Raw genomic sequence first — 26,733 nt, 5'->3', positions numbered from 1 at the left:
AGCATGTATTCTGTGCCAGGCACTATTCTAGGCACTTAGGATAAATGAGTAAATGAAACAAACAAAAATCTCTGCCCTCATGGATGTTATATTCTAGTGGAGGGAGATAGACCCTAAACAATAAACATAATAAGTAAATTATATTGTATACTAGGAGATAAAAGCACTATTTTTAAAAAGTTGAACATGGTAAGTGAGATGAGCGATGCTGGAGGGAAGTGGGGATTGCAGTTTTAAATTGGATGGTAGAGGAAGTCTTCATTGAAAAGGTGCCAACTGAGCAAAGACTTGAAGGAAGTGATCATCGTGTGGAAATCTAGGGAGAGAGCTTTCCTTGGTGCCTGTGAGGAGCATCAGTGAGGTTGGAGCAGAAAGAAGGAGGTTGTGTGTGAGAGGGGAGGGTGGAGGAGAGGGGTGGAAGAGGAGACCCCAGCCAAGCAGACTCTGCAGGAGCAGCCAGTGGGTAAAAGAAAGACTGAGAGAGAGTGCTTTGAGAAAGCAACTTTGAGTGAGTGAATAAAGGGTGGAGAGTGATATTAAACAACCAGGCTAAATGCTACCAATAGGTTAAGATGAACACTGAGAATTGACCCTGGGATTTGATTCATTGCTGATGACCTTGAGCAGTTTTGGGGACAGTGGTGGGAGAGAGTAGGCTTAAGAGAGATCCGTAGAGAAGAACTGAAGTGAACACGGGCAACTTCTTTTAGACTTTTTTTTTTTTTTTCTGCAAAGGAGAGCAAAGAAATGGGGTGAAAGCTGGCAGAGAAAATGAAGTCATGGGGAGGTTTTCTTAGGCAGAGGGAAATAATAGTATCATGTCATCTGCATATAATGACTGTTTTACCTCTTCCCTTCCAATTTGGATAACTTTTATTTCTTTTTCTTGTCTGATAGCTGTGGCCAAGACTTCCAATACTATGTTGAATAGAAGTGGTGAAAGTGGGCATCCTTGTCTTATTCCAGATTTTAACTGGAAGGCTCTCAGGTTTTCATCATTGAGCATTATATTGGCTGTGGTTTTGTCATAAATAGCTTTTATTATTTCCCTATTATTATTATTTTTCCTGTTATTTCCCTGTTATTAATATTTCCTATTATTTCCCTATTATTATTTTATATTTATTTATCTATTATTTATTTATTTATATTGATGTATCTATTATTATTTTATATCTATTTAGCTATTATTTTATTAGATATGTTCCCTCTAAACCCACTTTGGTAAGAGTTTTTATCATGGATGGATGTTGAATTTTGTCAAATGCTTTTTCTGCTTCTGTTGAGATCATCATGTGGTTTTTTTTTCTTTTGTAGATGTGGTCTATCACATTGATTGATTAGGCAGAAGGAAATAATAACGTGTGTGTATGCTGAGTGGAATGATTCAGTAGAAAGACTAAAGGTAGTGATGCCCACTCAGAGTTTCTTGCTATATCCATACCCATCATGGATTCCTATACCTGGAATTTCCTATGTGTGCTTCATTCACTCCTTCTTTTTCAGCAATATTTTGAGAAAGTCCAGCTCTCCCAGGCCACTAGTTTTCTTCTTCTTACCTGTTCATTTTTATTCTCATGAATGAAAAATAAATTTTTTAAGAAATTATATTAGCATGAAAAAACACTTGTAATCTATCACCATCAGTAAATATATATTATAGGCTAAAAAACTCCCCCAACATACACAAACACTGTTGTAATTGTGAAGGGAAATTATTTATCCTATGCTTGAAATCTAAAACTCAAAATAATGTTAAATTTCCCATCTAATATTAGCTTTTTCATAGTGGTTCTTTTTAACAGTGTCACATTTTACAAATATTGGACTCTTCTACAAAACGGAAACATCCATCATACCCTCAATTCGAGGAATAATTTGGTAATAACGGTGTTTTAATATATTACTCTTAAAAATATGTTAGTTAGTCACATCTCTGAGACTTGGACCTATCATTTCTACTCTGTAGTAACTTTAGTTTCCGTGCTGAAAACTAGCAACTGTTCCTGTTGAACTGAGAGATTAGTCAGAAGACCCTTGAATTCCAGCCAGCTTCAGGCCAGAGTAGCTGCCAAAGAGGCTGCTGAAGGCCAGCTTGCCAAAGTTATGTTCATTTTCAGGGAAAAGGGGAAAACTTAAATACCTGCTTTCTTGACTTCCATTGTTTTCCTATTCTACTTATCTATGTTCCATTGCAGAATGCTTTACAACTGAGATACTCTGAAAGGAGGAAAATTTCAGGGTATCAGGCAACTTTTCACAAAACTGTGTTACATTGATGAATGAGAAATTATCTGTTTCATTGCACCTTCATTGTGCCTTTGAGGAAGATAAAATTTGAGAATCTGTGAAGATGTATATGTGTGGGGGGTGAGTGAGGGGATGGGGAAGGGACGGGGACAGGCAGAAAGGAGGGGAGGGGGAGGGCGCCAAGCTCAGCAGAGATAGAGATGAGAACACATTACGACCTTTAGAAAAGTTTATACGTGTGCCTGGCAGACAGAAAAAGATGTTTTCTATAGCACAGGGAACTATATTCAATGTCTTGTAATAACTTATACTGGAAAAGAATCTGAAAACGCCTCTCTCTCTCTCTCGCTCTCTCTCTCTCTATATAGATATAGAGTGTGTGTGTGTGTGTGTGTGTATAAATAGACTGAATCACTTTGCCGGACACCTGAAACTAACACAACATTGTAAATCAACTATACTTCAATTTAAAAAAAAGAAAGAAAAATGTTTTTGATTAATAGAAACATCAGTTGCATGTAGGGATTTGTTCCTGGCTTTTAATTTTCTGAACTGATGCATGCATGGAACTTAAATTCAGATTGCTGAAGGTTAATTCCTACCCCCATCGATTTTTAGCTTTGTAACCTCAGGTAACTTAACTTCTCTATGTCAGTTTCTTCATCAGTGAAAAATGGAGAAAATTAATTATTAAATTATGTAACACTGGTGGATCAGCACAGTGCCTAGTACAGTGTAAGCATTCATTAAAAATTAGCAATTATTATCACTGGTCTACATAGTCTAGCCTTAATAAATTGATTGCTCAAATTAATGTAATATAGAACAATCTCAAAAATATACCGATGTTAGACTTTAAGAGATAGCCCTGGATTTAGAAGGAAGAAATTCAGAGAACTGTGTTTAAACCTCAGAAGACATGATTTTCCCAATAATGTGGAATTTACTGACAACTTAAATACCACTTCTAATTAAGAAAATCAAACATGTATAAGGAGTTTTTCTGTGAGGTGATGCCGCATAAATGAAAAGGACTCCCAGAATACGTATTCCACGTGTGTCACCTGCAGAGAGAAAAAGAAGGGAAAGGAGAGAAGGCTTAAATAAATGCACCTGCAAGATAGCACGTTAGCCTCACTGATCTCTGTTCAGTTCCTCAAGCTGCGAAGCATTGCTTGTCCTTGGGGCCTTAGCATATTCCATTCCCTTTTCCTGTATTGCTTTTCTCAGCACATCCAAAGGCTAACTTGTTTTTTCTTTATCTTTTGGGATATTTCAGCTTAAATATCATCTCAGATGATCATCTTGTCTTCCCAGCTAAAGTAGCATCTTCCCATCATCATTCTCTCATCTCAGCCTGTCCACTGTTTTCTCACTGTAATTATTTTTCTGATAATTATTTTAATTGGTCTTCTTCACTAGAATATCAAGCTCCATGATGGAAACAAAGTCATAGTCCCAGCATTTAACTTACAGTTATAGCACTTATGGTTCCAAAATAGTAAGTACTGAATAGATGCATGTGCTGTGTGTTTTTGTTCCGTTTGGTTTGGTTTAGTTTCGGGGCAAAATTTAATCTCTTCACCAGTATTTGTGAAACTTACACAAAGTTTACAAATTTTCCTATGCTCTTGAGAAAATTGAAGCTAATATTTTAGCTTTTACATAATCTTAACAGGGATGAACTTGCATAGATTTATCACCATCACCTCTGTTGATATTTTCAAGTTTTGCCAAATGGCAGGCCAGTCACATCTGAGATTTTTGTGATTGAATGGATTTGAATAGTAACTTTGTGACATTGGCAAACCAGAGTATACAATATTAATGAAAATGGGCTTCATCTGAATAGCCTGTGTCATTTTTGAACTTAGCTTAGCATAGTCCTGTACACGAGGAGTCTTATGCATGAGTCCTATACATTTGAAGTCTTGAGTATTTTAGATGGGACACAGCTTTGTCTAAAATTGAGGTAGCCTTGGGATACTATGAGAAATTGATTTTGCCCAAGAGCATTGCTTTAGGCTTCATATGAAGAGTTTCTACAGAAATGGATATGACCCACTTGGGATCCAAGATGCTGGTCCTCAATAGGCTGATGACTCTTATCCTTTTGGCTTTAAAAGAGGAAGTACAGGGCTTCCCTGGTGGCGCAGTGGTTGAGCGTCTGCCTGCTGATGCAGGGGACACGGGTTCGTGCCCCGGTCTGGGAAGATCCCACATGCCGCGGAGCGGCTGGGCCCGTGAGCCATGGCCGCTGAGCCTGCGCGTCCGGAGCCTGTGCTCCGCAACGGGAGAGGCCACAACAGTGAGAGGCCCACATACCACAAAAAATAAAAATAAAAAAATAAAAGAGGAAGTACAAGAACACTCAAGAAAAACAATCCTGGAAATAGACATGATTGAAACAGTAGAGTACAGCATGAAAAAAGCAAACATTATAAATACAAAAAAAGTGTTAAAGGAAAAGCGTGATGCTTTGTGTGTAAATATTTGGCATAAATTGGAAAACGCCGGAAACTGAATAATAGATAGAAGCATCAATTAATCCAATTAACTAAAGTCTCCTATAAGCAAAGAACACAATTTGGAGTGAGACTCCTGAGGATAAAAATAAATGATCCCAGGTGAGCTATTGGTAGACATTTAGCTGCAGGTTGCATTTTAGAACTGTATGATGAGGAATGGGAATATTAAGATGTGGAAAAGGAAATCTGTGATGTACCTGCCAGGACAAATACTACAAAAGTTCAGCTAATCATACTGCAGGAACCCGAGAGATCAGGGGTACATCTTGTGATAACCTTTTCTGGATTTACGGAAATGACTGCCAGCTCTGCCTGATTGAAGACTACTTGAGACAGAATGACCCAGAAAGTCCATATGGTACCAAAGGCAAAAGCTTAATTAGATACAGCACTTCTAACTGCATAAATCCACACTCCTGGAAGGAAGGAGATTAATTGTAAGGCACACGTTTGGAGGGTGACTTTCAAAAATGCAAGAACTCTGGAAGCTAAACAGCGCTACCATTTAATAATGACTCTCTTTCGATGGGAGAATTTAAAGTAAATGTTATCTGTGTGTCTCTTGTCCTATAATGGATACATGTAACTTCTATAATGAAAAGTATTTGGAAAGTGTGTACTTCACATATCCAAGGAATGAAAGTCACGTGGACATCAGTTCATATTGTAGTCAAAGGTTAATATATTGTTGCAAGTATTCAAAAGATCATTGCTGTTATACAGCAGAAACTAACACACCATTGTAAAGCAATTATACTCCAATAAAGATGTTAAAAAATATATAAGAAAAAAAGATCATTGCCAAAACTCAGTGGAGAGGGCCTTTTAAACTGCTTAATTATTTCAACCTGGAAACAGGTCTCAAAATGACCGTGTAATTAAAAGCTACATCTGATTATGAGCAAAGGATTTTTTAAATCTTATTTTGTTCAAAAGGGAATGACATCACACACAATTGTGTGTGTGTGTGTGTGTGTGTGTGTGTGTTACTCTCTTCCTCTCATTATGGGCTTCTTAATGACAGAAACTTTGTATCTTCACTGAGGCGTGACTTGACCCTGTGGCAGGGTGACTGGGTTTAAAATGCCAGCACTTGTGACTATGGGGCCTGATGTCTTTTACGGGATATAATCATGCTTCATGGTAATTTTCTACTGTGCTATCCCTGCTATAGGAAACCCTCTGGGAAAATTAGGAATCCCCTAGCCTGTGTGTTGGTGTAGAAAAACCCCTATCTCCCTTGTGAATTGTACTAGAATGAAAAACTTGCAATGCATTTCCTATTCCTCATGCATTTTACATGCAATTGATAACAAGGTAAGTAATCTGTTTATTAATTTATGTAATGATACCACAGTGAGGGTGCATTTGATCTACAACGTTTATTCTAAAGCCTCTATTCTACTGTATTTTCTGGTATTTAAGTCATGAAGATTGGTCTTAGCCTAGAAATGAAAGGAATGGGGGTGGGGAGGGTTAGGAAGGGAGGGAGGGAGGGAATGTAAGGAAGATTTCCATAAGAATCCGTTCTTTCATTCGCATGAGACTTTACAAAACAACCCCGTCCAGGACACTCAAACAGAAATGTAGTTCGGAATGCGGTGATAGTATTTTATGTTTACTTTAAGAAACCTGGAAGTGTGTGTTTCTTCATAAACTTTCGACAATGTAATTCCATTAGTAGTGGAAACGAATAAGTAACTTTCTTTCCCAAGCCCCAGTCACTTTATTTGTAAGAAGAGTTTGGACCAGATTGTTCTATGAATCTTAACTCCACCTAATAAATCAACCAAGCTTTGAAATTTCTTCGTAATTACGTGATAACAGTTCACACTCTTATTTATTCCAGTGACTTTATTGGGAAGGGTAGTTTCTCAGTTGCAGAAGCAGCTCGAAGTCATTTTGAGCTCCGTTAAACGCATTGCTTGGCGCTGTGATTACTTTCAAGACCTAATTCAATGGGCAAATCTCTCGCATTTTGTTTAGGAAATCAAGAGCGGCTTGATATTAGGATGGATGAGCATGATTTGATTTTGGTTGCCCATCAATGTATATCGTATTTATTATCTACGAATTGTCCAATGGCATAGGATATACTTTCTGCAGCACATTAATGGAAAGAGATCCTTAAATGAAAAAAAAAGAGGGAGAGATTACACTTTATTTTTGAGAGAATGTTTGATCTGAAATAGAAACATGCCAAATATTCCAGGTGCCTGTTACTATAGAAGCAAAAAGCCCTTTCCAGATGTTTACACTTTGGATGCAAAATGGCAATTTGGCAGAGACTAACCATGTGATGTGAGCGTCTGCGTAAAAAGGCTACACACGGAGCATGCCCAGTGCGGTGAGCGCGTCCTCCGCCCTCCCCCTCCAGATCTCTGAAGATAAGGCTTGACCTTTGCACTTGCAAATGTCACTGCATACGTTTTGCACTAGGTTGGTTTGTGTGTGTGTGAGTGTGTGTGTGTGTGTGTTTTAAAGGCTCTCTTACAACTAATGTCTTTTAACGATCCAAGAGTCGGGAAGAGAATAGGGTAATAAGATGCATGAAGTTTAGGATGAGTTGATGCCGTTGGATGCACTTGAAGTGTTATCTTTAAAGCAATCGAAATCATTCGAGTGTTTGTTTCCCCTCCCCACTGGCTGGAATGGGAAAATAAGAAGCTCCTTGGACTGGAGTCCTCCGGGGTAGGAAGTGAAAGCCCCGGAGGCAGAAAGGGAGAGGAGGGGTTTGCCCAGAGCATGGACGGGAACAGAAAAGGGGTTCTGCGGGGCTCAGCGCGCACTGAGGATCGGTGCCCGGGGCTGCAGCTGCGGACGAGAAGGGCGCTGTCTGGCTGATGAAGGCCACCTGGATCAGGCTTCTGAAACGCGCCAAGGGAGGAAGGCTGAAGAATTCGGACATCTCTGTAAGCTCCAGGGCTCTCGTTGAGGGGAGACGTTATTTTGTCGTTGTTTCTGCTGCTTGTCTGGGGCGCCCGTGATGAGTAATATGCTGATTGCTGGAGAGGGAACGGGAGAGAGTCCTCTAATCCTCTGAGCTCCTTTTCCTATGCTGTGATTTATTGCCCTAGGAGCTCTCCCAGACAGGTGTTTTCCATAGACAGCTTTGATGAAATATCTCTTTAAAGGGATTGAAAAAACATGTGTGGCTTAACGATTGAGGGAAGCTGGCGGCTATTGCGTTACAGGTTTGTCAGAGGAGGTATCAGGTGAATACAGAGGTAGGTACAAAAGGATGCTTAAGATGCAAGTGGGAGACATCTATGGTAGTGACATTTCAGAGAGTTCAAGTTGATAACTCGTTCGACTTTCCTGTATGTTTTATTAGCCTGTCTTCTTTCTAATTGGAAATTCTTGCTGTAGCTGTAGACTGTTCTTGAAGCTCTCCTTGAAACCCGTCTGTGCCCTACGCTGCACTGCAGCACAGAGCTGGTTTGATGATACAGAGAACTTGTTCTGGCTTCCAGGAAGGCTGCTAACTGGCCCGTAAGGTTTGGGAAGGAATGGCAACTTGAAAGGCACCAGCTCTCCTAGTGCGTGGTCTGCAGACCAGAGCGCGATGTGTGGAGCTGGTTTGCCACCAGTTGGATTATTTTCTCCTCTTTTCAGAAATGGATAGCGCAGCCTAGGAAGCTGACTGCCGTGTCAGTGAGACGTGGCCATCGCAAACCTCACAGATGCAATCTCTTTTAAAAGGTCGATTTCCCTCTCCAGGGTTCGGCAGACTCCTACACCAGCCGTCCGTCTGATTCAGATGTTTCTCTGGAGGAAGATCGGGAGACGGTGCGCAGAGAAGCACGACGACAGGCCCAGGCCCAGCTGGAGAAAGCAAAGGTAAAACCCCCTCCGTTCTCCGCCAGGCTCTTTGCGTGTCGTGCTGGGTCCGTGATGGGCCACCTGTGGCAGTTCCTCCTGAAGTGCACGTGTGGTCTCTCTGGCGGAAAAGAGGTACAAGAAATGGAATGTACTTTCTTCCCTTGGCAGAGGAAGGCAGTGTGATATATGAGTGGTCTTGCCTTTTATGTTGTTTTATAATCCAGGCAACTTGTTTCCGTGGGTGGATGGTTTACTTAGACACACAAAAAGGATCCCTGAATATACAAAGAGGAAAAACTCCTTCTAATATCAAAAGGATTTTACTTCAGTTTTTTCAGGAAACCATTTCTCTACTCAGAAAAACACACATTCTTCAAGCTAATGTTTATTCTCTTAGACAACAATTTTTCTCCCAAATTTTACTCCCTAGGTGTTTTATGATGGCATTTTTCTTATATTTAAAAAATGGATTGCATTACGCTTTTCAAAAATAAAGCAAGAAAGATTTTATTAATTAAAATTGTTCCCTTGCAGCACTTTCTTCTCCATCCCACAATAATAAAGTGCATATATATGGAACGGGGGGACTGGAAAAGACATATGAAACATAGAAGTACAGAATTTAGCTGAGACTGTTTCATTTCACTAATGGTCATGATTTCGATTCTTTTTCCCATGCATTCGTTCTCAAATAGCAGCTATTTCTAAAGCATCGACTGTTGTTCATGTTCAAAGGGCCTCGGTGTGTGTGATAACTCGGTAACTTTTAAGTGAACATATTTTAACACAGTTTTCATCGGTTTTCCTTTGAAAAAATGACTGCTTCGAAAAAAGTGCTGTGTTGATCTTGCTAAAAAAAAAAAGGAAAATCGAGGGTAACTAACATTAGAATACTTCTGCTGGCTGCTTCATCTCTGAGATGAGTAAAATCTCTGTGTGTTGCTATGGGAATCGTGGCTTGGAGATGCTCGTTTGAATGCATGGACGGCCATTATGTAATATGCATGTGACCTGTAGCCCAGCTGCCATAGTAGTTTCCAGAGGAGCTGCCAGGAGACCTTGACTTTAAAAAAAAAAAAAAAAAAGCAGGACTTCCGGACATCAAAACAATGTGCTCACCTCCGCGAGCAGGGAAGTCATCTCCAGGTGTGACACAGTCTTGACTCTGAGAGGATTCATGAAGGGTAGAGGCAGGAAACTGATAAAGCAAGGTGTGGCCCAGTTGCCACCAACTAATCTGCTCTACCCAAGTGAACCATTTAAAACATTATGCTGTGACAATATGGATGAAAGTGGAGGGCATATGCTAAGTGAAGTAAGCCGATCACAGAAGGACACTTTATGATTCCACTAATACGAGGTATCTTAAGTAGTCAAACTCGTAGAAGCAGAGAGCAGGATGGTGGCTGCCTGGGGCTAGAGGAGGAGATGGGGAGCTGCTACTCCATGGAGAGAAAGATGAGTAAGTCCTAGAGATCTCCTGTACAGCATTGTGCCTGCAGTTCACAATCTACATTTAGAAATTGTTAAGAGGGTAAATTTCTTGTTAAATGTTCTTACTACAATAGAAAAATTATGAGGTTGAAATTAAATAATGAATGTATGACTAGTGGAGTTAATTGCCCCAAATTTGCGGTGTTGCTAATATAAGTTGCAATTTAGAATCTGAATTCTTCACTCTATATTTTGCGCCTGGGTGGAAAGAAAAGTCAAGAAAAATAAGAGTCTGTATTCCAGAAATAAGAGTGTTCTATTTGCACTCGTTTATTCATGTGATTTTTTCACATACCAAAATTAAACAGTTTCACAGCCTCATATCACATCATCATACAACCCAATGTCTTGTAGGTTTGCTTTTCACAAACCACAAAGTCTTTAGTTATCCGATTGGTGCATTTTTGTCTCTCACTGCTATAAGTTCTGAGTTCAGTGACACAGCTGCATAGAACTTTTAAGTATTTTTCAACCCAGTGTGGATCATAATATTGTTCCTAAATCAAACCAGATTCGTGTTATTTGTCATACAGACTAAAAAGCTTATAGTTACAAATGCAGTAGAAGATGAAAGAAAATGAAGAGAATTTAAAACAAAGGCAAAATAATTGAAGGGCTATATCGTATGTTTAATGAAAATAGTTTACCTACATCCATTTTTCTTCTTTAAAATTAGGCCCATATCTTAAACCTCTGATGTATTCAAATGAGTTACACTAGGGTGAGTGAGAATTGGAATACGTTCTGAAAGGAGATACAAAGAGTAGGATTTAAGTTTACTTTTAGTTAAAATCATGGTTTGGTAGGCCTGATTTCTTAATTCTGATATCTTTGAAGAAGGTATGCAAAAGAAGGATTGTAGATGGGTCATTCATTAGGCTATTTTTAGTCTACTTTCCTCCACCAGCATATCATTGTGCCTTTGTGGGACGTATTTCAAAATGAAACCTTAAAGTTCAAAAATACATGAAATCATGGTTTACTTTTTTTTTTTTTTCTTTTTGCGGTATGCGGGCCTCTCACTGTTGTGGCCTCTCCCGTTGCGGAGCACAGGCTCCGGATGCGCAGGCCCAGCGGCCATGGCTCACGGGCCCAGCTGCTCCGTGGCATATGGGATCCTCCCAGACCGGGGCACGAACCCGTATCCCCTGCATCGGCAGGCGGACTCTCAACCACTGCGCCACCAGGGAGGCCCCATGGTTTACTTTTAAGAGAGTTTCAAACACTTTTTCCATTCCTTTTGGAAGACTCAAACGTTTTCTCCATTTGTTGTATAACTATGATAGTATCCCTCAAACAGGAAGCCTTTCTCAGTGGGTGCTTTAACTTACCAGCCCTGCGGATCACGTGCCCTAAGTGTGTGTAAATGCCTGGAATAAACCTCAACAGTGCTTTCAGGTTCTGGCACTCTGTAAATATGAAATATATTACCCATTAATTGCCAAGAATATGCCCATGAAATAAGGTGATTGGCAAGGAGTGAAACTAAAGAAAATACCTTTTGAAATTAGGCGACCTACGTAAGGTTATATAACCAGGCCGTCTGTGATTCCCATAAAACCCAATAGTTTTCACTACTGCTTTAGTATGGCTTCTCTTAAACTCGTAAGCTCTACAGTGAACACATTAAATATTTATTTTGAGGCAAGTAACTGATATGACCTTGTTTTTCAAGTTGGTGTTTTCTGATCCCAGACGCACATTTTGATCTTGTTCAGGTTTGCCGTACTTTACAAAGCCTGCCTTATTTAAGCTAGTGCTCTTAAACAAACACAAATAATATAGGAATTTAGTTTATTCCCACATGGATCTGTTTATTAGAACAGGTTTATTGAGATATAGTTCACTCATTTAAAGTGTACAATTTGGGACTTCCCTGATGGTCAAGTGGGTGAGACTCTGTGCTCCCAATCCAGGGGGCCCAGGTGCTATCCCTGGTTGGGGAAATAGATCCCACACGCATACCGCAACTGAGAAGCCCACGTACCACAACTAAAAAAAAAAAAAAAGATCACGTGTGCGGCAATTAAGACCCGGAGCAGACAAAATTAAATAAATAAATATTTAAATATTTTTTAAAAAATAAAGTGTACAATTCAGTGGGTTTTAGAATATTTAGCATGGTGCAACCATCGCTATAATCAACTTTAGAACATTTTCATTGTCCCCTAAAGAAGTCCCATGTTCTAAATCAGTGGTCCTGTCCCATTCTCCCCACCCACCCCCAGCCCTACGCAACCACTATTCAACCTTTCTGTCTCTATAGATTTGTCTGTTCTGGTTATTGCATGTAAATGAAATCATGTAATAGGAGGTCTGTTGTGATTGGCTGCTTTCACTTATGTAACGTTTTCAGTGTTCATTCCTGTTATAGCATGTATCAGTACTCCATTCCTTTTCCTTGTCGAATAATATTCCATTGTATGTATATATCCCATTTTATTTATCCATTTATCAGTTGGTGGACATTTGGGTTGTTTCCATTTTTAAGCTATTGTGGATAATGCTCATACAAACATTCATGTACAAATTTTTGCATGGATGTTGCTGTGTCCTAAGATCACTTTTTTTTAATTGAAAGAATTTTTTTTTCTTTTCCTTTTCACTCCCCAAAAATGATCCTTCCTGCCCTACGTGCAGAGACTCTGAGTTGGGAAATCTGGATGTGGAAGGCATTGGAGCAGAGATCAAATAGGTTCGGTGTGGTATTCTTAGAAGAATGGATTAATGTTCAATTTTAAGTCAATTGTTCTCTTATTAGTAAATGTCTACTATATTGAAGAAAGTGTATTAGTCACAGTTGGTGAGTAGGGAAGGCATTGCAAGACCAGAGCCACAAGAAAAAAACAGGCAGATATTTTGCTGTAGAAAACTTCTAGTATTTGTTTAGGGAGAAAAGTCGTGGCCTTAAATCACACTAATCAGAAGCAGACGAGAAGTGTTTTGGAGGAGTAAAGAAGTCTGTGAGTCTCCAGAGGAATAGACTGCCCCCTTCTGGCAGGAACAGAAAATCCTTCCTGGAGCTGGTGACGGCTTTGAACTATACCTTCCAGGATGGAGTTTAGCTTGTGAAGTAGAAAGTGGGGAGTGGAGAAGAGGAAAGGCCTGATAAGTAATGTGGGTAATGGCTAACATTAGGAAAGGCTCAGCAGCCAGAAAACATGGAACCTTCCAGAGGAAGCTTACTTTTCTGAGACCTTACCAACTTGAAGATGTCTTTATTCTAGCCTCATATTTAATTACTAGCTTGGCTGGGTATAGTATTGATGTATGAAAAGCGTTTTTCTTCAGAAGTTTAAAGGCATTGTTTTGTTTTCTTCTGGCATCCAGCACTGCTATTGTATTTGCCCATGTCATTCTGAGTTCGATTTCTATATAATTTTCTCTAATATTTTGAGAACTGTTCTTCCCTTGGAATTTTGAAATTTCGCCTTGGTGTGAGGCTTATTATTTCTTGTGCCCGGCTCTTCGTGTGAATGTTCAGTGTGAAGGGCCAGTCACTTCACTTCTGGAAAGTGTGTTATTTGTTTATTTGTCTATTTATTTGTTTTTGATAATTTCTTCTCCCGTTCTTTCCTCTTTTATCTGGTTCTCTAGTTTTTCACGTGTCTGATTAGAGTTTTTTTCTCTACTCATGTTTCCCTACTATCCCTCTGTCTTTTTGCTCTACTAATCGAGTTCTTCTCCACTTTTAACCTACCTATTGAAATTTTTATTTTTGAAAATGTCTAATTCCCAAGAGCTTTCCTCTTGTCTCCCCTTTTATAGCTTCTTGTCCCTATTCCATGGCTATAATATTTTCTCTTATATCTCTTAAGATTATCTTTTAAAGATTTTTCTGTACGGTCAGTGTTTTTTTAACTTTTTAGTTGGATTTTATTCTTACATCTGGAGACTTTCTTCAAAAGTTTGATTTGGGGTTATCCATTCATAATTAAGAGCATGACATACAGCTGACTGGAAGCTTCTAGACTGCTGGTCTTTTATAGGGTAGTGGTGGGGGGTGGCTTTTCTTTTCATCTGATCGGTGTCCCCAAAGGAGTCCACAGTCTCTTGATACTTTAGTTTTCACTCTTTCTACTCTGTGAATTGCCACTGCCTATTGTTTTCTCTACCCTACGTTTTTGTCTACTCCCATCTCATTTTTTGTTCTTTGCATCTATGGGTTTAGACTTTAGAAAAAAAAAAAAACTTTCAGGAGGAAACATTTGTTCAATTGACCATGTTTTTTTTCCCCACATTTAGAATACTATACTATAAAAGAGGAAATAAATGTTTCTCTTATTACCTTAGTCCGTAACTGCCTTAGACACTGGGAGAATCCTACCCAGTTGGAAATATTCCCCTACCTGGCCTTTTCAGAAGAAAGAAGAAACGGCAATGTGGTTATTCACCTTCAACCCAAACATGAATTTTTTATTTCAAGAAACATTAGACATGTTTTTAAAAATGAATCTTACTGGGAAAATCACATAGGAGGTAGGAGAGAAGTATGTGTATATGCCTGTATCACATATTCTCTTAAACCCACAAAGTAGACTATTGGATAAAATCCAAAAACATGTGGCAGGTATTAAAACTAGATGGCTACACATAGGGGGAAAAATAACACATTTAATTGGTAAGAAATAAAATCCAGCAGAGAGGTCTCATCACCAAAAACATGAAGTATGGGAGACATTCTTTGGAAAATATTTTAGGCTCAAATTATTTTCCAATTGTTGATTTTAATGTTGTCTCTTAATTTTTGCATTGAAACACTGTCAGCCCTCTTTTGCTCATAGCAACTACCTTCCAAATACAGCTAGAAAATTGGCAAAATATGTCTAATTTCCAACATCATGAGTTCATTTATTGTTGAAATACATACTAACTTAGGTTGAATTTTTTTCTACCTGTAAGAAAGCAAAAGTATGTGAAAGCCCTGTGCACCTGTTAGGCTTCTGCATAACTCATAAATATGACTGGGTAGGTACAGTCATATACGCTGGTGCTGTAATTCCACCCTTCTCCAGTGTTAATTGGCAATAATAGTAATAACACAGTACTGACAACACTTACTGAGTGATTACTGTTCATGATAGCCAATTTGAAAGATAGAAGAGGAAAAAGCAAAGCTTTTTGAAATCATCTAGAGCAGTTATGATCATGCAGTACATACAGCATCAATTCCTGTACTGTCTTTTACATCAGAACAAACTGCTCTCTGTTAAGTGGCTTCAGTCACGATGCTCTTCCATGCATCACTGGCCAGCTGGCAGGTGAGCTGGTGACTGGCTGATCTGGGATGACCTCTTGCCTGTGTCTGTAGGTTGGCAGCTGTCAGCTTGGGTGGCTCCTTCTCCTCTGGGTGGTCTCCCATCCCCCAGCAGGCTGGCTGGCTCTTTCTCACACTGGTCTCAGGGTTTTTCTTCCCTACTGAGTCAGTTTTGTTTTTTTTTTTTAATTTATTTATTTTGGGCTCTGTTGGGTCTTCGTTTCTGTGCAAGGGCTTTCTCTATTTGCAGTGAGCGGGGTCCACTCTTCCATCTCAGTGCGCGGGCCTCTCACTGTCGCGGCCTCTCTTGTTGCGGAGCACAGGCTCCAGACGCGCAGGCTCAGTAGCTGTGGCTCACGGGCCCAGTTGCTCCACGGCATGTGGGATCTTCCCAGACCAGGGCTTGAACCCGTGTCCCCTGCATTGGCAGGCAGACTCCCAACCACTGCGCCACCAGGGAAGCCCTCTCCTGAGTCAGTTTTGCCGGGCAGGTCCTGGCTACAACATAAGCCCATTTCTACTACCTCTCTGGTTGGTCCTTTTCAATATCTTCCACTGTTTCCCTCCACCAAAGTGCAGAAGTTCATCCAGCCAAATGCACCAACCTTGACCTTCTGGCTTTTATCATTGGAGGCATGCCTTTGGTTTTCAAACTGGTGGATTCTTGGGAGCTGCTACAGAGGCAGAGGGCTGCCCAGCAGCTTGAGTCCTGGTGCGTTCTTCCTAGATTCAGCCAAAGCAGCTCTCTCCTTTTTTTTTTTTTTTTTTTCTTGTTTGACATATTGGGACTTCTGTGTAAGCTCTCCTTTTGAATAGAGAGCTTCGCATCCATAAGGAGTTTTCAACCACTGCCGTCTTTCCTGTTACCGTCTGGTCCTTCTCACTGCTTCATCCTCACTTTAAGTCTGCACCTCTGCCCTTGGCCTCTCTCCCTAGTGTTAGTATCTCACATCTTCCTGTTTACGGCATCTCTATCAGTTCTGACATTTAAAATGGAGCTCCCCATTCTTTTCCTACAAACCCTTTCTTCTCTGCATTTTCTTATTTCCGTCAATGTGAATTTCATCCTCCCAAGCTCAAAGCCTTGGTCCAGGGCTCAGCAGGTTATTTTCTGTAAAGGGTCAGATAGATGTTGAAGGTGCTGCTGGTCATGTGGTCTCTGTCACAACTACTCAACTCAGGAAAGCCTGGATTTGGATTCCATCTCTGCCGTAGACTGGCTCCTTGACCTTTTGATAAGTTACATGTGACACTCTTGGTTCCAGTGATAATTTCATGAGCTGTACATGTCCAGTCCAGAGTTCCCAGATAGGGGACTGGGATGGGCACAGGTAGCTGGAACACACTGCTCCTGCCTTCAAATTCAGTGTCTAATGGGGAGTCTGTATTAGAAGCAATGAAACCACTATTTTCATTCCCTTTTTAGTTGTGCAAGGTCACCATACGCCATTATATATGGTTGTTAGCAAACTCAGGTTCGACTGCTTGTTGCTCAAGAATCCAATCTGAGACACAAGTGTTGGGTACAAGGAAAGATAGCTTTATTGAGGAGGCCAGCAATCCTGGGGAGAAGGTGGACTCATGTCCCAAAGAACCAACTCCCCATTGCCAATTGGGAGCAAGAGCTTTTCAAGGGGAGTTTCATGGGTGTGTAGGTAGGGGGAGGGGGCTTCATGCAGGATAGCACAGTCAGTTCTGACAGTCATCTTGCAGTTGGTCATGGGGTGGTCTGATTAGCATCATCTTGATTGTTTTAAGTACAGTTAGTCTTCAGTTCCAGGATCGGTTTCTTCCCGTTTCTTTGGAATTGTGACAGCTTATGTCATGGCTACAGTCTGGTCATCATGTAGTTAACTTCTTCCACCTGGTGGGGTTTCAGTATCTGCACAACAGCTCACAAGACATGGCTCAGAATATTATTGATAGCTCTTGAAGAGGAACTAAAGGTCCTTGACTTTGTTTAATGACTAAACTATTATTATTTTGTTTTGTTTGAGTTTTCCTTTGTATCTTCATTTTCTTACTTCTCTGATGAAACATACTCTTTGGCTCAAGTTTTTCTACAGACGAGGCAGGCGGAGGACTTGGGGTGGGGGGTTCTGTCCTGGGAAGGCCCCATAGGGCTCTGCTCTGTCACGTGGTCACTACTGTCTTGGAGTTGTTTCTGACTCGGTGGTGAGTGCTGGGTGGCACATCTGTACTGTCCAGTGACAGCTGCCTTGAGTGGCATTTGCACTATTCTGTGACATTGACAGCAGCTCACCGATCAGGTCCAATTGCACTCCTCTCCATCCCCAGGACTGAGGCGGTGTCCTGTCCCCTGCACTAGACTTTGAGCCCCTTGAGAGTAAAGGCAGGCTCTGTGCTTCTTAATCTTGTGGCTGTAGATTCGTGCCTCCGTTATCAAGAGCAAGTTAACACAGTGCTCTCTTGCTCTTCTCACGGGTTCTTTTCTGAGTAACACCTGAGTATTTTAGGAATAAAATTACATATCGTTCCCTGTTTCCTTATGGTTATATTTATCTTGGCAGTCTACCCAGGAGTGAGTTTTAAGTTTCTAATGGATAAGAGTTACATGTTTTAAAGGGAACCTGGTACTCTAATTCAACACTCTCTTACAGTGGATTTATGGTTTTTATTAATGGGAGTTTCTAGGGTGCTGAGGTTTGCCCACATTCAAACTGCACTCTTGTGTAAGAACCCTTTTAAGGACTGTTAATATAATGCAGACTTCTGGCTGTTTCAAAACCATAAATGGATTGGGGAAGGATTATTATAAACTTTGCTGCTCAAGCCTTCTTTTTCATTGAGAGCTGTAACTGAACATCTTTGTGGTATCTTTATAAACACAGCTATAAATACATGATTCTTCCCTCTTTTTCTCTCTACCAGATATGAACAGGGAGCAACACAAAGGTCTTTAAGCAGTTAAAACACTCAACCTCTCTCTGCTCTTGAGTTTTTGCCCCACCAACAACTAAAGGAAAGATGTTGAAAACTGTAAGACAGTAGAATTTATTCAATTAGCAAACATTTGATGGGTGGTATTGTGCTGTTGAGCTAGGAGCTAGAAGAAGGAGTGTCAAAGATCTGGTAGACGTGGTTTCTCCCTCGAGAAGCTCCTGGTCTAAGTTAATGATGATGCCAGACATGTGTGTCCTGACTGAGCATAAGGTGATAAGTGATGGACTAACAGCAGTGAGCCAAAGGCTGTAGGAATGGGGAGCAGGTGGATGGGAGATACTGCTGGGGTGGGAGAGGGCTGGAAGACCGGAAGCAGGGCACCAGGGATTATAGATGCCCCACCATGAAGTGGATGTCTCTTTGGGGATAGAGCCTTTGCTATCCAGTGATGTGCTTTTTTCTAAGGTTATCAAGATTGCTAACTGAGGGTCCAACAAAGGCTGTTATTTTGGTTTAATTTTGTTTAAATCCCCTCTAATTCCAATTTACCTTAAACTAACCACACCAAAGTGGATTTTATTAATCCTCTTAACCATTTTGAAGTGTATAGTTCAGTCGTGTTGACTATGTTCCGGTTGTTGTGTTGCATCTCTAGAACTTTCTCATCTTGCAAATCTGAAACTGTCTACCTGTTGGCCAATATCTCTTTGTTTCCTCCTCCCCCCAGTCCCTGGCAACTACCATTCTAGTTTCTGTTTCCATGATTTTGACTACCCGAGGTACCTCATATAAATGGAATCATACTGTATTGGTCCTTTTGTGACTGGTTTCTTTTACTTAGCATCATGACCTGAAGGCTCATCCATGTTGTAGCATGTGACAGAATTTCCTTCTTTTTCAAGGCCAAATAATATTCCGTTATGTAGGTAGACCACGTTTTCTTTATTCATTCATCTGTTGAGGGACATTTGGGCTGCTTCCACCTCGTGGCTCCTGTGAATAATGCTGTAAAGAATTTGTGTGTGTGTGTGTGTGTGTGTGTGTGTGTGTGTGTATCCTGGACTTTTTTTAAATGATGCTGTTAAGCTGTACCATCAGCCATTAGTAGCTTATGTTTATGTAGTGTCTCAGTGTTGCATTCCCCAATATCCCAAAGTATAACTTTGCTTGGTCTTTGCAACTACTCAGTGGGGCAAGGAGTGCAGGTATGGATACCCCATTTTATGAAGAAATTGATGGTGGATATTGAAGAGTCTTGTTCAAGCTCATTGAGCTCTTAAGTGACAGAATTAGGACAAGGACCCAGGCTTCTGTTTGGTAGAATTCTGTCCTACTTTCTTTCACCTAATCAGTGAGCCCCTCTTAGAAGGATAAACTGACAATGTACTAATGCTGCCTCTTTGTTACATGTTGTGGAGGGATTAAAGGAATAAAACTTTTTTTTTCTTAAATAGCAAAAGCTAAAAAAGAAAACCAGCATGGCAACGATTAAAACAAATTTAAAAATAAAAACACCACCTCTGCTTCTTTTTTTTTTTTTAGCTATTGCATCCAGATAGTACAATTAGAGTTTAGTTTATGGTACGTATGCCACTGATTGGAATGAGTGCTTTTTTACATTTTAATATCCTTTAAACAAAATTTTTGAGCTAAAATTTCTTCAATCTAATATGTTATTAAAGGAGGAGATTTCAGGGGACTTCCCTGGTGGTCCAGTGGTTGACTCCACGCATCCACTGCAGGGGGACCTGGGTTCGATCCCTGGTCGGGGAACTAAGATCCCGCATGCCACGTGGTGTGGCCAAAAAAAAAAAAAAAAAAAAAAAGGAGCTTTCAGGATTTATTGTGTACTGTACTCTTGGTTAAACAGAGATGCAAATGGGATGTGTCTAAAAATGTTTGGATAGGGTCTTCCTATAGAGAAATGGAAAAATAATCAAATATCTAGGAAACAGGTTGCATGAAGAATGCTGAAGAAATTGAGTTTAAGTAGGTCAAGGGAGAGAGGATTGAAATCACAATGAAACTATTTGAAAAGAGATTTCATAAGTGTTGTCTCCTCCTAAGGAAAAAAATGGCGAAAGGAATGGTCTAAAAATTATAGCAGCCAAAAATGTAAAGTTAGATGTTATAATTGACTTGAGAGAGATGAGAATGTGTTGTAAAGAAAAACTAGGAAACTGCCTTAGTGATGGTTTTAAAGAAACTGTGTGGCTTGAGAAAGTGTTCATTTATTTTAACTAAATCCTGTCTTGAGGAAGGAAGATGGATGACATTAGCTGGGAAAGTTATTTTTGATCTAGTGATTCCCTACTAAGAATTCTTTCTACTGATATTTGCAGGATTAACATTGATTGCTTTTCAAAAAAAAAAAAGTTCTTCTCACTTAAAAAAAAAAGTGAGGTTAATACTCTGCTCACCCTACCTCCCAAGATGGGACCAGGAAGTGTGTTTGGCAGGAAGGAAGCAAAAATGTCGGCAGTCAATCATCAAGTAAGTTGTCCAGTCTTTCTGCTTTCTAGATCCATTCCCTGGATTTTAAACACCTTAACTCTTACTTTTGTCTTCTTAGAGGAACTGTGGTCATCCTTGAATGAAATATGTATTGGACCCATTGTAACCCTACATTTGAGTCAACCAACATTCCTTGCAGATGCAAGTCAAGTTACACGTTGGTTTACAAGGCAACCCTGTATCACACACAGTCACGCAGAATTAAAGCAGATCATTGGCACATGCTACTAGCTTAATTCTGCGCATTTAAGTAATCTGAAACATATAATAATCCTATAATGGATATACACAATGAAGTATAAAAATCCTTTGAATAGACACAAATCTCCACATGCTAAACGAAGGCATTACTCATTCAACACACCTATATTTGATCCCCTCCCCTGCCGTATGGGTGATGCTAGAGGATATAAAATGATTAAGCCTTGATCCCTAATTATCAGGAGTGCAGTCTAAAAGGACATTTAACTAGTAGCTCCATGGTAATGTACAATACTATCTTCTTCACCTCCTCACTTTAAAATGAAAGAGAGAAGTTGATCACCCTGAAGCCCAGGTCCCGCAGCAACTCCGGACTGTGCACTAGAGTTTACGAGCTGCCTTATGTTTTGTGTCCATCTTACCACATGATCTGCATCTGAGTCGGCATCTCAGAGGGGGCAGTGCCTCAGCGTCCTCTTATCCAGGTGATCAAAACTCCGCTGAAGGGATGTATCCCAACCTTAAATATTTTATTTAAGCTTAACACATTAAGAAATGTACACTTCACTAATATTTTGCTGTAATACCAAGGCCTGTTCTTTGAGCATGAGTCAGCTACTTGAAGTCTCAGCTATACCCAAACAACCATCTTCAGTATAGAATTTAGCCTGATGTTGGAGTTTGACCCTATCCAAAGGGATTTGGAGCTGAAAAGGATTTTTATTTTTAAAACATAGTCATGGGGCTTCCTGGGGGTTGGGAGTCCGCCTGCCGATGCAGGGGACACGGGTTCGTGCCCCAGTCCGGGATGATCCCACGTGCCGCAGAGCGGCTGGGCCCGTGAGCCATGGCCGCTGAGCCTGTGCATGCAGAGCCTGTGCTCCTCAATGGGGAGGCCACAACAGTGAGAGGCCCACGTATCACAAAAGAAAAACAATCAAAAAAAAACATAGTCATGTTTATACCTCAAAACGATAATGTTAAATTTCTCCGGAATACCTTAGTTTTACAAAACATGAACCATTTGTTTCCATTCTTATACTTTGCTAAATGTTTTGGTAAAATGAAAAAGCAGGCATATGGTAAATTGTAGTAACTCTATAAAAAAGGAGTTTGAATTTTTTTTTCCCTAAAAATTCCTATCTACGTAAAATGTGTTGATATTAATAAAGGTCAGTCACACTTGTTAACTGTGGTCCAAGAAAAACTATCCATTTGACTTAGACAAATAGGGTACCTCGTAATCTTAGCTCTTGAAGTATTTTTTTATATTTCCCTGAAATATATATGGTATTTCCTTGGCTAAAAAAAAAATGTTTATTGTTAACATCATCAACATGGAACCTTTTTTTAAGGATTTTAAAAAACTATTTCTTCATCTTTTCTGGATCATGAATGCCTTTGAATATATGGTGAAATTTTCGAGCCTTTTCCAGAGGAACAGTGAGCTTATGTACCATCAGCAAGTAGTAGCTCATGTTTATACAGTGTCTCAGTGTTGAAATTCCTTGTGTATTACTTTGCTTGGTCCTTACAACTACTTCATGGGGAATGGAGGACAGATATGTTTACCCCATTTTATAAATGAGGAAATTGATGGTGACCTTCATAGACCCCTGAAACAAATCCATGTACCCTAAGGGTTTACAAAGTACAAGAACCTTTGTTAAGGATCCCAGTCTTCCTCCAGTTAGAATGGCTGATGCCTTAAAAACTGTGGGACGTTGCCCTAAATCTGGGAAGTGTTTTCCTTTGCTCTCAGATACTTGAGGCGATGACCACATGCATTCTTCTTGGAATTCTTACTTCAGCTATAGTGTTTAGTCTAGTGTGGAAGCGGAGGTTGGGCAGATATATGATACTCTATAAATACTTTCATGTGCTATATAACCATAAAGGATATTCTAGTTTAAACAGTTGTCAATGATGAGTGATTTCAACGTTGTGTTTTGTTTTCAGATTTTTCAATGGCATGTATGAAGGGACACAGAACTGAAAAGTCCTTTCAAGTTTAGCAGATAGTGGGAACGAGTCTTTCTGTGGTTGATGTACTGGTCTGTGAGTTTCTGATGTGCTTTGTCTTGTGTTAACTCTCAAAATATCATCTACCTATTGGCTCTTGTTTACTCTTGCTTCGATTACCTGTTGGATTGGGATAACCAGGACGTTGACTAGAGGTGTGGAGGAGACCCTACCTGCAGATTACAGAACATTAAGGCTATCTGTTGCCTGATTGTCCTTTTTCCCTTGATTAGACAGAAATCTCCTGCCATCTTTCTGGCTTCTTGGAAAAATAAACGACATATTAAATGTCCCCAGGAGCAGGACGTTCTCCTGCCCAAAGATTTAGGATTCCATTGCGAGGTTCCCTTTTATTCAGCAGCCATGTGCTCTGGTCTGGCGTGGTCCATTGCTGTGTCCCATCAACCCTCCCTGTGTCCTCACCTGTCCCCTCCTGCCCCACATAACTTGTCCTTGCTTCTTGAGGCCTTTATCAGACCATATGTTTCTCTTCTCCAACGTGTAAACTGGGAGCAACTTGGACTGAGACATACCCGGTTGACACTTAGCAATTTGACTCCTTGTTAGAGATGGAATAAATATTTGTGGACTCAGTGAATCACACAATCTACTGAGTGATAGGAAATGTGTGAAGGGAACCCTAAGCCTTTGGATGTAATCGCATTTTGCCACCTGCATCCTGTAACTTAACTATTCTATGAGGCTCTGTCTTGTCTCTACAACCACATGTGACCTTGGAGGGGAGAGTCAGGATGTATAGTTCATTTCTGTCTCCCCCCAGGTAGTGTAATGAGTGATATGAAGAATTACTTTGGGTTACTTTAGGGCATTTTTTAGTAAATAACAATCATTGAATAGTCTTGGCTGAAGATAACATGAAGAAGACTTTTCAGAAAATTTTCTGTTTCATAGAGTCCCCCCCACCCCCAGTGCTGCTGCACAAGGCATGGGATGAAAGCAGGAACCACATCTGAGCAGAGGTGGTCTTCGCAGGAGAAAGGGGGTCCCTCTTCGAAGCCAGATTCCCAACTAGCAGCTGCTCAGGCTTTCTGTTCCCTGTCTTGGGCAAGGGTCTATTCCAGCTCAGTTTCTGAGGAGCTGTCCTGTACTATAAATAGGGGTATCTTTCCTATCAAATGAGGTCTATATATAAAATCTACTGTGTGTCTTCCACAAACAGATGTCCAGAATTCTTGGTCCCTTTGAAGTCTAATTGTTGTCCTTTTTGGAGTAATTAGTGAAGAGGAAAGACAATAATACAAAGGACTCAAACAGAAGACATTAAAATGACTAAGTACTCCCATGTGCTGCCTATCAGATAATTCAATTTGCTTCTGTAACGTGGGAATACAGCTGATGAAAAAATTACAATTACATGACTTCATGGTCATTGGAAAGAGTTTGTCCCTTATGTACTGATAAGTATGCTCTAATTGAAGAGGGATATGCAATAGTGACATTTTTTGCAGGTGTTAACTATAAATATATGATCATAAAATAAACGTATTAAAATAGGATGTCAGATTCTCAATTATATTTTTCAATAAATTAAATAATAGTATGTATAAAAGAGTACTTACAACAGTAAGGTAAAAACTTATGTACCCATTGTGTTTCTCATTGTCTGTCTTTTCATTGTATTTTGTCATATCACTTATGTTTATATTCCATACAATATACTGCTTCATTTTTGTGTTTTTGAACCATTATTTAAATGGCATCCTATTACGGTGGTTTTCTGCTAACTTGCTTTTTTTCGCTCAAGGTTACCTGCGTAAAATTCATTCATGTTGATTTTTGTCGCAGTAAGTTTTTTTAAAAGTTTTATTGAAGTATAGTTGTTTTACAATGTTGTGTTAATTTCTGCTATACAGCAAAGTGATTCCGTTATACATATATATCATTCTTTTTCATATTCTTTTCCATTATGGTTTATCACAGGATATTGAATATAGTTCCCTGTGCTACACAGTAGGACCTTGTTGTTTTGTCACAGTAATTTATTCACTTTTACCAATATATGGTATCCCAGTATAGGAATTGCCTGAGTTGATCTGTTCGCCTATCAATGGACATTTAAGTGACTACAAACAGTCCTGCTGTGGAAATTTTTGCACTCTTGGTCCATGTATGCAAGAATTTCTCTAGGATATGTATAACTAGCAGTGGAATTGTTGGCTTATAAGGTATGTGTGTTTTTACCTTTCCTGGATAGTGGCAGTTGGTGTTTAAAGAGGTTGTCTTAATTTACAATCCTACCATTGTGGTAGGAGAGTTCCTTTTGTTCCACATCCTCTACAGCATTTAATATCATCAGATTTATATATTTATTTTCTGCCAGTCTAGCAGGTGAAAAATTAAAAGTCTCAGGGTGGTGTTATTTGTATTTCCATGATTACTTAGAAAATGGAATACTTTATTTATTGACCTCTGTTTTCTAATTCTATGAAGTGGCTGTGCATAGCGTTGGACTTTCGATCAAGTTGTCTTTTTCTGTTCATTTATAGGAGTATTTTATATATTTGGTATCTGATTATTTTTTTGGTTATTTATTTTGCTGAAAGATTTTGGCTTATAGCTGCTCTTCTTACATTTTTATAGCTTTCTTAATTATAATTGAGATTTATCCATCCTTTCTGTCATTCTTTGTGCTTTGGGGGTCTTGTTTAAGAAATTCTTCCCTACCCTGAAGAATTCCTAAAGAACTCTAACTTTATTTCTAACAGTTTTGAAATTTTGTTTTTTCATATTTAAGCTCTTAATCTTTCTGGAATTAACTTTTGTATATGGCGTGAGATAGGGATCTGATTTCATTTAAGACATCTATTTGTTCCAGAGCTATTTATTGAATAGCATATTCTCTCCTTGCTGGTCTAAAATGCCTGCTCAGGCACAAATCAATTTTCAACATATGAGTAGCTCTATTTCTGGGCTCTTTTTCCTGTGTCATCTCCATACTACTTAATTACTGTAGTGTTAAAATAAATATTGGGCATGTCAACCCACTAATATTCTTCATGACAGAGTTGGCTATTCTTGGACTTTTCTCTTCTATATAAATTTTAGATAACATGTATGAAATTCAGCTGAAAAAGAAAAAAGAAACAAATACAAACATACTCAACTGAGATTTGAGATTGCATTTGTCTGTAGATAAATTTGGGGTAAAATGCCTTTGTTATAATATTGAGTCATCTTATCCATGCATATGAAATATCTCTCCATTAATTCAGTTCTTGAATGTTTTATAATTTTGTCCATAAAGGTCAAAAGGTCCATGCTTACACTTTTTGTATTTGTTCCTAGGTATCTTTTTTTTTTTTTTTAGTCACTGTTACAGTCCCTTCGTCTCACATTTTCCCTTTCTCTCTTTCTCTCTCAAACTGTAGTTTCTGTTTGCTAATGTATGGAAATGTAGTTGATTTTCTATAAAAAATCTTTACATTTATCAGTCTTTCTAGCAATTAATAAATGCTGATAAATTTTCTATAGATTCTTGGGTTTTCTATCAGACATCGATAGGGTAGTCTTATCGTATGAATACTGAAAATTCTGTTTCTTCCTCCCCTGTTCTTTTAACTTTTCAATTTGTTCTCATCTTACTGCACTGACTAGACCCTCCACTGCAATGTTGGTTGTATTATACCTGATAATAGGCATCCTGGTGTTTGTGAGTTTTTAAAGAGAATGCTTTTATTTTACTGTTAGGTAAAATATTTGTTGTGGGTTTTCTATAGATAG

The 26,733-nt window shown here is 39.5% G+C and overlaps 1 protein-coding gene across 3 annotated transcripts in view; it reads left to right on the top strand.

The window, feature by feature from the left end:
• The window catches only part of CACNB2 (calcium voltage-gated channel auxiliary subunit beta 2), a gene marked incomplete at its 5' end in the record, with an annotated part of 402,223 nt that overhangs the window by 253,099 nt on the left and 122,391 nt on the right, over nucleotides 1-26,733 (top strand). For 2 of the 3 annotated variants that reach the window (XM_081229496.1, XM_081229498.1), the window contains one exon: nucleotides 8,499-8,618. In XM_081229496.1, coding sequence (XP_081085622.1) covers nucleotides 8,499-8,618 — 120 coding nt within the window. Of the gene's footprint in view, nucleotides 1-7,621; nucleotides 7,691-8,498; nucleotides 8,619-26,733 lie in introns of those variants that run through there. The other variant, XM_081229497.1, reaches the window with a different exon arrangement.

The sequence above is a fragment of the Mesoplodon bidens genome (assembly GCF_964165515.1).
Source record: "Mesoplodon bidens genome assembly, chromosome: 3".
Taxonomy (NCBI): domain Eukaryota; kingdom Metazoa; phylum Chordata; class Mammalia; order Artiodactyla; family Ziphiidae; genus Mesoplodon; species Mesoplodon bidens.
This window is presented reverse-complemented; position numbering and strand designations above follow the sequence as displayed.